This window comes from Rattus rattus, chromosome 1 (genome assembly GCF_011064425.1).
Source record: "Rattus rattus isolate New Zealand chromosome 1, Rrattus_CSIRO_v1, whole genome shotgun sequence".
Lineage (NCBI taxonomy): Eukaryota > Metazoa > Chordata > Mammalia > Rodentia > Muridae > Rattus > Rattus rattus.
In genome coordinates, this window is record NC_046154.1 from 258774077 (window position 1) to 258785391 (window position 11315).

Consider the following 11315-nt stretch of genomic DNA (forward strand, 5'->3'; position numbering starts at 1 on the left):
TCTGTCTTCCTGGATGACTACCCTACTTTCTGCTATATAGCTGGGCCATTACTAGTAATTTTCTTGGTTTTAGTTTTTGGACCCTCTTGTTGACAAACAGGTTAATTGCTTTTTTGTTAAAAATCGAGTGGGTGCTGTGCGGTTGATGGTTCTGAGACAACAGTACCAGTCAGTTAGGACAACTGGTGAGACCAAATACGAGACTTGATATCAAAATTCTAAGATTAGAATTACTTAGTAGAAGAAGAGGGGAATGAAAGGAAAATTATACAGATTTAAGGTTTAAAAATATGAAGTTAAAAGAAAATTCAGACTCAGGACTAAACACTGTGAAAAGCAAGTCCAGGCAGCCCCGCCCTGCCGCTAGGACTAACAGACCATAAAGATAAAGAAAAGGAATGCAGGAACCAGCCCGAGTTATCAGGACTAAAAACCATCTGGCAGAGGGCACCTCCCTAGCTTACTCAGAGTCACACCTTAACCAGATGTCCTTCAAAACCCTGATCGCCCTAGCTCCTAAAATCCTGTACGCTCCAGTCATACGTACTCTCCTGCTGTGCTGTAATCTCACTGCCATGTTTAAATGAGCCAATCACCTATAGCAGCGCCAGAAATTAGCCAATTGTGTGTAACCCAAACCCCCTAACCTCCCTATATAAACCCCCGAGTTTGGAGGCTCGGGGTCGATTCCTCTGTATCCTGTGCGAGGTACGTTTCAACCCGGGATCCCGTAAAAACCTGGGATTCCATAAAAAAACTTCCCTCGTGATTTTACATAAAAAAAAAAAAAAAAAAAAAAAAAAAAAGCACACAGACTTGCCTACAGGCCAAGCTGGTGGAAGCATTTTCTCAATTGAGATTCCCTCTTCCCAAGTGACTGTGACTCTAACTTGTGTCAGGTTGATACAAACCTAGCCAGGACAACCTCCCCTCCTCTTCTACCATGGACTATTAGGACCTATCTTTTGAGAGTCTTATTTCGTGCAGGTAATTGGAACTGCTCTGATTTTGAGGAGGGAATGGCCGTGTCTTGCCTGGAAGACAGAGCCTTACACCAGCTCACACTGGGGTGCTCTCAGGTAAGGCTTGTTCAATTCAGATTACTAGAAAAGGAGGTCATACTGCCCAGATATGGCACCTTCCTCAGAAGGGTCCTTCTTCTAAGATAAGGTAGCAGGTCCCTAAGGCCTTTGTTCCTCCATTCTGAAAATGGCACTTAACTCTGAACCTTCTGTTAATATTGTCCCGCCGTGCTTGGCTCCTCTAGTCTCTTTTACCAGGCATAGTGGTTCAATACTAACAGAAAGTTAAGCATTTGCGGGGAGTAGGGGGCCAGGGTGTGAGTATTTAATTTCCTTCCGTGTCAACTAATATTCTATGACCACAACCAACCAGTAGAAATGTCTAAAAGGGAATTCGTTGGGAGGATATTGAGGTCAAAGGAATGAAGAGCAAAAGCCACTAAAAAGGGTTTGGCCTTCTGAGGGATTTGTGGGTACTATCTAGCCATGCTAGGGGACAGTTGAAGTGTGGAGTAGAGATACACTTTCTGCAATGGGCTGAAGTCCACACAGGGAATCAGGAGCTCTCAAGGTGGGCAGGCTCTGGATACTCAATGGCTAATGTACTTCTTGGTCCATTTTGTTGCAGTGTGTGCAGAGTTGGGAGGGCTGTGGAATCATGAATCTAATCACTTCCGAATTTCCCATCCGTCCTGGGCCTGGGAGTGTAGCAGCTTGGAGGACCCTAGAGTCTCTCTCCCTTATGTTCATTTCTTCTGAGGAGGCTCTCTCCTAGGAGTGCACTTACAAGACTGCTTCATGAGTGGTTGATATATGATCTAGCAGCATATATTAACAGAAAGTTAAGCATTTGCTGGGAGTAGGAGGCCAGGACAACCTCTCCTCCTCTTCTACTATGGAATATTAGGACCTATCCTTGACTAACGAGCAGTACCTTGGCCCCTCATGTATCATCCATACACTTTTCATCCCACAAAAAGTCAGAGGGAGGCTGGAGGTACACAAATACATGTACTCTTCCTTCGTTACTGATGGGTAGACAGGGCCTTTTGACTCCTAAAGGGAGTGAGTGTTCATGGTGACCCAAGGGTTAGTGCTGAATGAAACCACAGGGGTTAAATATTTTAACACCATAAAGAATAAGGTTTGGGTATGGCAGGACTGTGTTTTCAGACTAAGGTTACTGAGTATCTGACTGGTCTGATGATACATTGTTACTCGCAAAAGTATTCAGTTCTAGGAGTACTAACGGACTGGGCCACCCATCCCAAAAATGCCCATTATAAAAGGTGAGTAGAGAAGGATTTTATCACTTGTAGTCATGTTGCCCAGAGCAAAGGGTTTCTATAATCTTGGGGCAGTCTTCAGGAGGCTAACAGGACCTTGAGATTTTATAGAAATGGGCAATGAATGGGACAGGGGTTGAGAATTTACATAACCGAGAGGAGAGATGATCTTGGTCAGGTCATTATTTCAGTTTTTGTTCTGTAAGGGATTCTGGAGACGTGACCACTGTTACTACTTGAGGAGAACAATTTGGTTTCCATCAGAGGTAGTCGCTCTCATTTGAGGGGTGATCTATCTTGCAAGGCTTAACCATTGTTTGGGGGATGGTTTGAATCCCTTGATGTAAGGTCGTCTAGCAAGCAGTTCTAATCAGTCCTGTCATTCCACAGTAACGGAGGAAGACATTGACTCAGGAGGGAAAAAGTTAAAGGTAAAAAATAGAGCCAGAGAAGGACAAAACGGAGTTAGCCCAGTGACTTGTGACCTCTTTGAAAATCACTTTTGTAATTAAGAACATTCAGAAGAGGCAAATTGAATGAAACATTCCATGAAACCTTCCCTTCTACACCCCCTTCTGGTCACTTGGGGGAAATGCACGGGAAAGGACAGTTTGGGCTCCTAAGGTACTGGCTCCCCGGACCCCCATTCCCCCCTCAGCATAGAAATGATAAAGATATCCTTTGATGGCACCTTCAGAACTGCACAGAAAACATGATGAAATCAGAATATTGCTAGGACAGAATCTGGGAGCCATTCATAGCTGAGGCATGTATGAATGAATGTGTGTCTATATTCAAGGGCATGTGTGTTTGTGTGCATGTGCCTGTGTCATCCATGTGTGAACGTATCTGTATTTGTATGCACGCATCTATATAAACATCCATGTGATGCCTGTGTGAATGTGTGCACACATGAAGCACATGTGTGTACACAGGTATGCCTGTGTATTTGCATGTGCCCACACAAATACACATGTGTGCCCATGCGAGAATATGTTGCAGTAGACTGAAATAATGAGAAACAAGTGCTTATGCATGCATATGCATCATAGCAAAGACACATTGGCAGCTAAACTGTCTGGCCAACTTCTACCCCATGATTACGCTCTGAAATGACCAAGAGTATTGCTTCGAAGGACTGCTACATATTATATTAAAGTGTAATTCACAGAACAATATAAAAATATGGAACTCCTGAGTGTGTAGATTGACTGTCTTATTCACACACGTGCTTCGTGTCACCCCTATTCAGACTGTAGCATCCTCGGGCTTCCTATTGTCTGTCTAGGCAATACCCACCCACCGTGCTCTGTAAGATCCCATGGTTTCTTTAGCACTGAAGTTTTCTGTGCACCTCACATCCCTATGCTAACCTCATTTCTAGCCTTTGAAGACACCTTGCTCCAGCACTACAGTGTAAGTGAATATGATGGGGTCAGCATTAAAATATACCCTACGCCAGTGAAAGAATGGGTCAGAAGCTCTTCTGGAAGGTTGTACGTAGGTGCTGGTATTTACTGGTTTTGATAGAGGACTGGTTGTTCTGCGTGTGTTGTTGTTTTTAGATGTGACATTGGGAATCCATCTGTTTCCGTTCTATTTTCACCTTGAACTGAGGTATCAATCATCTCGGACCAGTCCTCCGCTTAGACAAGTGATGGAGGAGCTCTTAAAGCCCGCACCGTTTCCTGCTGGATAGCCCCAAAGAAACATCTACCCGTGTGCAGAGCCCGGGACACAGCAGACCTCGGAGTGTGCTCAGTGGAGTTTCTCAACCAGATAAGGGGTATGGAAGAGATTTGTGGGAATTGGAGATGTGGGGGGCCCCAAGCAAACATCTGGTACCACAAGGCGTTCCCTCCCCTCAAAGTGGTTGTCATGTACTCTACTTGGGCCTGGTTTCTGCCAGGCTACATAAGCTGCAGGCAACAAACAGCTCACCACAGAAACATCAACAGGCAAGATTTACTTTTTAGATTTGACACCCTCCAGGCAGGCAGCTGGTCACTCTGGCTTAATAATTGCATGATTCCCTAGGAAGCGCAAGGCCCTGGGTTCGGTCCCCAGCTCCGAAAAAAAGAACCAAAAAAAAAAAAAATTGCATGATTCCATCTGGGACCAACAACACTGCTAACATTAGGTATTCACCCAGATTGCCCCAACCTTTCTCTTGTTACAAGGAGTTTAACCTTGGAACTCCTTGTTACCTGCCACTCCTGGACCAATTACTGTAATGTCACCAGCTCAGACTGGTCACCACCCTAAAGGAGAGAGGCTGTGTGCTTGCCCTCCGGAAGTCTGCCCCCCACTGAAAAAGGACAAAAAAAGCTTGCTAGAGATATTGACACACTCTGATGGTACTGTTCTTTTTTTTTTTTTTTTTGGTTCTTTTTTTTTCGGAGCTGGGGACCGAACCCAGGGCCTTGTGCTTCCTAGGCAAGCGCTCTACCACTGAGCTAAATCCCCAACCCCCTGATGGTACTGTTCTAATGTGACCAATACTGAGGAGCACCCGAGACGTAATATGTATCTGAACATGGCGGCACGCTGTACGTGAAAACACAGTAGGCAGTCAAAAGTTCCTTTCTATAGAGGCTAACATCTGAGGCAGAATATTGCCAGTAGAGAGATCACCCAAGCCACCTTGCATTGGGCCCGAGGAAAGGGTGGGTTACTGAAGGAGTTTGGAATTTGAACATCGTGGACTCCAACCCAATAGGCTTTTTTTCTTTTTTACATTTATTATTACTGTTGCTTGCGTGTGTGATAGATGTAAGTTGAGACGTGTGGGCCACAGAGCATATGCGGAGGTCAGGACACAATCTGGGGAATCTGGTTCTCTTCCTATCTCGTTGGGGCCGGTCTCTCTTATTTCTACTGTGCTGTATATGCTAGGGTAGCCGGTCTGCAAGATTCTGGACAATCCTCCTGCCTTTTTTCCTGTCTCCCCCGAGAATGCTGGGGTTAGAGATGTGGCTTTTTCATGTGAGCTTCTGGGGATTGGACTCAAGTTGCCAGGTTTGCACGGTAAGCACTTTCCCCCAGAGTCATCTTACTGGTCCCTGATAGGTGTTTTTAAAAGATTACTTTGTAGACAATGTTTTTTCTTTTTTGGTAGAGGGTTAGATAGGACTGGGGGAGCTGAAGGATGCACAAAGGAGAAATGCGGAACTTGGGAGACAGGAAAACCCCGTGAGGCGGTCTCAGGAGCTGCTAATGGTCCTTCTTGGAATCTCGCAGGGTCCCCGGTTCCTTAACTCTACCTGGAATCATCAGTTTATTACCTAACTCCAGACTGATTTCTTTAAGAACCACGGTGGCCAGGTCCAGGGCCTCTAACAGTGCTTCTTGAGGAAAACCTGTCTTCCAGAGGCATGGCATCTTTAGGGTCTTTCTGCCCTCGCCACCCCTCCCTCACAGTTCCTGGTACTTGAAACTCACTACCAGTTTCTGTGAATGGACATGCTCACGCCTCAGTGACGTGGTCCATGGACACGTGCAGATCATCAGGGTGGAACACGTTTCAGTTCCTGGATGCCTGGGTTCAAAACCTAGTTCGAGCTCTTTCTGGTAAGGTGACCTTGGACTTGGACAGGTCCACGAGATTCCCTTCGCTTCAATGTCCTTGTTTGTAGCACAGCAGAATAGCACTGACTTCAGAGTTACCACAAGGACTAGATGAATTAGCACGCCCGCAAGTCTCAGCTGATGTTATTACATTACCAGATACAAACTACACACTTGCCCCTGTCCCTCTGGTGAACCATTACACGCTCAGGACAGGGCTAGGGGTCCTGGGCTACCCTTGAGGGATTTCTCCAGTCCCCTCAGGAGTGGGAGTCTGGGCAGTGGCAGCAGACTGGGTGGGGAGTGCAGCTCGGCTGACAGCAGATCTGAAGGGCAGGGTCCTCACCCTTGGCTATCTGACTGGGGCTGAAGGTCATAGCTGCATCATACTCGGCCTTGAGCAGCTCAATGTGCTTCAGAGCCTGGAGAGCTTCTGGAGAGACCTCCTCTGTACTATCCAAAAGATTGTAGTTCTCACCAGGGTCTTTAGACAAGTCATAGAGCAGTGGGGGCTCGTGAGCTGTCAGACGGTTGGCGGCATGACAGGCAGGATCTGGAGTGGTGTCACTGTGGGCGGAGCCTGGGGAGGGGGTCAGCTTTTTACACAAGAAAGGGCAGAGGGCAGAGCAGCTGGGGGTCAGCAGGGTTAGGGAGGGGAAGGCAGGAAGAGAAGCAAGTTACCCTGGGTAAAGAAATGAGCCTTGTACTTCCCATTCCGAACCGCGAAGACTCCATGGATCTCGTCTGGGAACGGTGGGTAGAAGAAGACAGAATTCCGTGGGCTCTGAGGGAAAAAGTCAGGAGAGATGTCTAAAAGCTCTGTGTAATGCCCTGGTTGTGGATCCCGCTTTGGCCCACCCAGGATCCCGAGAGGTGACACTCAGAAGCCACTCATCAAAGGAGACTCTCCGGCACTGGTCAGATTCATACCTAAAGGAGAACCAGTATAGGGTGGAGGAGTTGGTGTCAAGGGATCATTGGCCCTACCTTGCCTGTGCCTAGCAGCAAGGGGCTGATGTCAACACCATCCAAGGTGATGTTGGGCATCGGAGCCCCGGTCAGTGCTGCCAGGGTGGGCAGCAGGTCCAGAGAGCTGGCCAGCTCGTGGGTGACACCTGTGGACGGATGGCTGTTTGGCCACTCAGTTCACCACCCAGGCTGGGGAGATGGAGCTGAGGGTGTACAGAAAGAGGGCCAGAGGACTGACCAGGAGTAATGTGACCTGGCCAGTAGACCAAGGCGGGTTCCCGGACGCCACCTTCAAAAGTTGTTCCTTTTCCACATCTCAAGAGGCCGGAGCAGCCGCCATCGGACATTCGCATCAATTCAGGACTGGGATACACAAGGAAGTCATCAGTAGCGAGAGACTCAGGGGCCTGACCCACTGCTGGTAACCACTAGCCCGGTATTTTAAAGTATACAATCTTGCCTATTCTCTCCCTTCCCTACCTAGACCAGAAACTGTGTACCTGTGGCACCCAGTGAATGTGACCCCATGGGTCACCATAACGTAGCTAGCATACTCTCTTGAGCCTTTTATACCAGTCTTCAACAAGCAGCTAGGATGGATGGACCCTAGAGTCCTGGTCTGGGATAGAGAAGTGAATACCCCTGGCTCTGGCTCCTACCCGTTATCTGCAGTGAAGATGACCAATGTCTCTCCCAGCAGACCTAGGTCCCCCACAGCTGTCATCAAGGCCCCCACAGCTCCATCCAGCTCCATCAAGGAGTCCCCAAAGGGCCCACGGCCTGAGCGCTTGGTGAAGCTCTGTCCACTGAACTGAGGGTAGTGGGTGTGCTGGAGGCAGAGATTGGAGTCAGCACTGGGTACAGGTCTCGGGCAGCCAGGGGGCGGGGCCAGGGTCACTCACGTGGGAAGCGTAGTACAGGAAGAATGGTCGGCCCTGGCGCTGGGCATCCGCCATGAGGTCTCGGGAGAAAGACACATACCGGGCCTCTAGTCCAGGCAGCCAAGGGGGCTGGGCCTCCACAGTCAGGTTGGCCAGCAGTGGGATGGGAACTAGGCCTTGGTCACAGCCACCACTGCAGGCGATGTCTGGTGGGAAGCAGGTCAGGTTCTGACAGGGACCCTGGGGAGAGCAGAGAGCAGTTCCTGTGAGGGAGAGGTCTGGGTATGGGTCAGGGTTCAGTTGGTATGAGGGCTTGGGGGGTGGGGGAGGCAGCGGAGGGCCCAGGCGGTTTGTACCTGGTCATGGGAATATGGGATGCCCAGGAATCGATGGAAGCCCTGATGTGGGGGCAGGAAGGCCCCCTCTGGCCCTACTCCAAGATGCCACTTGCCAGCCATCCCTGTTAGATAGCCTCGAGCAGCCAGGACTTCGGCCAACGTCACCTCCTCCAAGGGCAGGCCCCCTTGGGAACTGGGCCCCAGAACTCCAGGGTACATGCCTGATCGAACTGGGAGCCGGCCAGTCAGGAGGGCAGCCCTGGAGTAGAAGCCACATATTCCACAGTCTGTGAGTCCCACAGGGAGGAGCACAGGGAGAATTGTGGACATACCCACAGAGTGAAATGGGATGGGCCTGGGGAGGGGAGGGGAAAAGGTCCCTCACTCACCGAGACGGAGTGCACAGAGACACAGGCACATAGAAATCTGTGAACCGTAGTCCCCCTGCAGCCAACTGATCCAGGTTGGGGGTGGTAGAACTGGGGTGCCCATAGGAGCCGAGGTCCCCATAGCCCAGGTCATCAGCAAAGATCAGCATGATGTTAGGTGGGTTAGCAGTGCTCAGGCCTGCAGCCAATGCCAAAACGAGGGTCCCCAGGGCCCCCATGGCAGGGATACAGACAGGCCTGTGTCCTCAGACCCTTGGTAGGGAAGGCAGAGCGATTCCAGCAGGCTCGTTCCCTGAGCGCCCAGGCCAGCCCCCACCTGAGGCCCTGGACCCGAGCCCTCCTCCTCCCCTGAGCTCCCAGACCCAAATACTCCGTCTGCCTGTAGGTCCACTTTCTGAAGCTCCAGCGAATCTGTCAGAACTCGGAAGGGGGGTGGACTGGGTTGTAACTCCACAGAGCCCCTAAGGGCCAGGGCTTCTTTAACTTCTCGCGCGGGGATCTGACCCTGTTCACCCAGAGGTGCCAGCACAGGCTTGGGATCAGGAGTAGACGTCACTTCACATTAACCCGGGAGGCTCCGGCGCCATGGTACAAGGGCGGTTCGGAACTGAGGAGGAACTGGTCGTAGACAGCGTCGGTCTCAGGCCGTCTGGGATTCGCCCGCGGTCACGTGACACTTGGCAGCCGGAGAAGGGCGGGCTCTGGGATGGGGCGGTACGGAGCCGGGGCTAGGTGGAGCTGGGACGGGGCGGGGCGAGGCGGGGCGGAGCTGGGGAGCCGAGCCCCGCGTGTTTGTGCGCCTAGGAGACCCTTCCGGGGTGGGGCTCCTGCGGACCGGGGACCCGGGCGGGACTGGGTGAGGCTGGAGATTGCTCACGCGCTCCGGACCCTCATCTGCGCCGGTTAGGGTGTCCCGTGCTGGGCTTGGTAACCTTACGCTCTTTGCTCCTGCGCGGTAGGCTCGGCTACTGGACTGCCTAGCTGTGCACCACATCAATTATCTGGCTCTCCTGCTGTGTCGCGCTTAATGCTTGTCTGGAGTTCCTCTGGCGAATGGTGGTTTGTTTGTCTCATTTCCTCTGATGAGACACTTGAGGGATCCTTGCTGGAAAGACCTCAGCATCCGCCTTCTGAATGAGCGAAGCAAAGAGAAAAACCATGGAGTCTGACTGAAACAAATCAGAAAGACAAATCGGATTGGTTGCTGGCTTTTTGCTCACACCCACCTTTGGTGCATTTTTGTGAAACACAATCGATCAAATTCTTTAAAAGCCCTTTCCCTTCAACACGCCTATCTGGCATTTAAGGTTGTGTGTGTGTGTGTGTGTGTGTGTGTGTGTGTGTGTACCTGTGGTGTTAGAGCTGGGGCGTGTGGCTGTGGGGTTTGAGTTAGCGTGTGTGTCCATGGTGTTAGAGGTAGTGTGTGTGCGTGTGCGTGTGCGTGTGCGTGTGTGTGTGTGTGTGTGTGTGTGTGTGTGTTTCTATCTGGTATTTGAGAGGGGTTGTTGGGTTCCTGTGTGGTATGACTTAGGGCACATTAGAATTGAGGAACTAATGGGAAATAACATGACTTGTTTCTAATTCTTCATTTATACATTCTTGAATTTAACCATTTTTTTTTTTTTGCTCACCAGTTTTAACTGTCAAGGGACAATAACATATCCCTCAGAGGGTGGATGGGTGGGTTCTCAGTGTACTTTAACATCTAAAGGTCCCTGTGGTAACTGGACTTCCCAGATCGCCCCGCCCCCAAAAGCCCCTGACCTGAGTCACTTTTCCGGAGCAAGTCTCTTCCAGGGTATTTCCTTGCAGGTGGCTGTTCCTAGGGAAGTATCTTGTCCAGATTCTTGGCCTTTGATTCCTCCACAAGATGGAGTGGCCCTCTAAGATCTCTGGCATCAAGATGGTCATGACCTGAGCGCCCAGGAAGGGAAGACGCTGGAGCCAGGGGGGAGATACACAGGGTTCTGGAAGGGCCTCCGGACTACAGTAGGGGACGGGAACTCAGATTCACCTGCGGAGATATGACCCTGTTCTCCCAGTGGGCCAACGCAGGCTCGGGGTTGGGTCAGGAGCAGACATCACGTGACACTGGGTGAAGGTGCCCTCTAGCAGGCAGAGTGAGAGTGGTTCAGAATGAAGAGTAAACTGGCCATTGATTTTTTTTTTTTTTTTTTTTCACTGAAGCCTGGCTGTCTGGGCATCTGGAATTTTCCCGATGAAATCTGCAAGAAACTGCAGGAGCAAAGTTTGAAAGGCAGAGACACCGCCCAACCCCCGGGATGGCACAGAAAGGAGCTGGTCTGACTGAGGCTACTGTAGATCTCATGTGAAGTATGGGGGCGGGGTGGGGGCAATCTTCAGTTAGTGACTCTCTTAGTGTCACCTTCCAGCCCGGTTTCAGGGCTTGAGCATGGGTGGAGGGTTGCCGGTAGTCCTTCTATTTAGAGTCAGGACAGAAAGCTCTTCTGTGGCCCAGAAATCTTTGAAACTGTAATTGGAACTCTCACAGCTGGTGGGCACTGTGAATTGTAATTTGAAAGGAATCAACCACAAAAGCACTTTCTTTCAGTTGGTAGCTGGGGGAACTACCCCTGGACTTGCCCATTATTCTCCCGAGATCTTGAGTGGGGTTGTGATGTTATGCAAATTGTGGTACTTTTACCCCTAGGTTCTTGAGGGCTCAGGTGTGTATACACGCGAAGGCTGCATGGGCTCAGCCCTGACCTCGAGCCTTGGAAAACTTGGAAAGAGGTATACCTATGCTGCCAGCTCTGTTCAAAGCCAAGCTCGAAGGCCAACCTGTCTTTAGAGATGTGAACTCTTTCCTCTTTTTTTAAACCACAGAGCCCCAATTGGAAGT

The 11315-nt window shown here is 50.3% G+C and overlaps 1 protein-coding gene across 1 annotated transcript; it reads right to left on the bottom strand.

Annotated features, from left to right (window-relative positions):
* Positions 1 to 5037: 5037 nt before the first annotated feature.
* Arsa (arylsulfatase A) lies at positions 5038 to 9582 on the bottom strand. The gene is made up of 8 exons (XM_032919576.1): positions 8453 to 9582; positions 8082 to 8322; positions 7747 to 7965; positions 7504 to 7673; positions 7083 to 7207; positions 6863 to 6990; positions 6557 to 6659; positions 5038 to 6455 (listed from the first exon to the last, which is right to left on the bottom strand). Exons 1-8 carry the CDS (start codon positions 8668 to 8670, stop codon positions 6136 to 6138), a joined length of 1524 nt encoding a protein of 507 aa, XP_032775467.1. The 5' UTR covers positions 8671 to 9582; the 3' UTR covers positions 5038 to 6135.
* Between the last annotated feature and the right edge of the window lie 1733 nt (positions 9583 to 11315).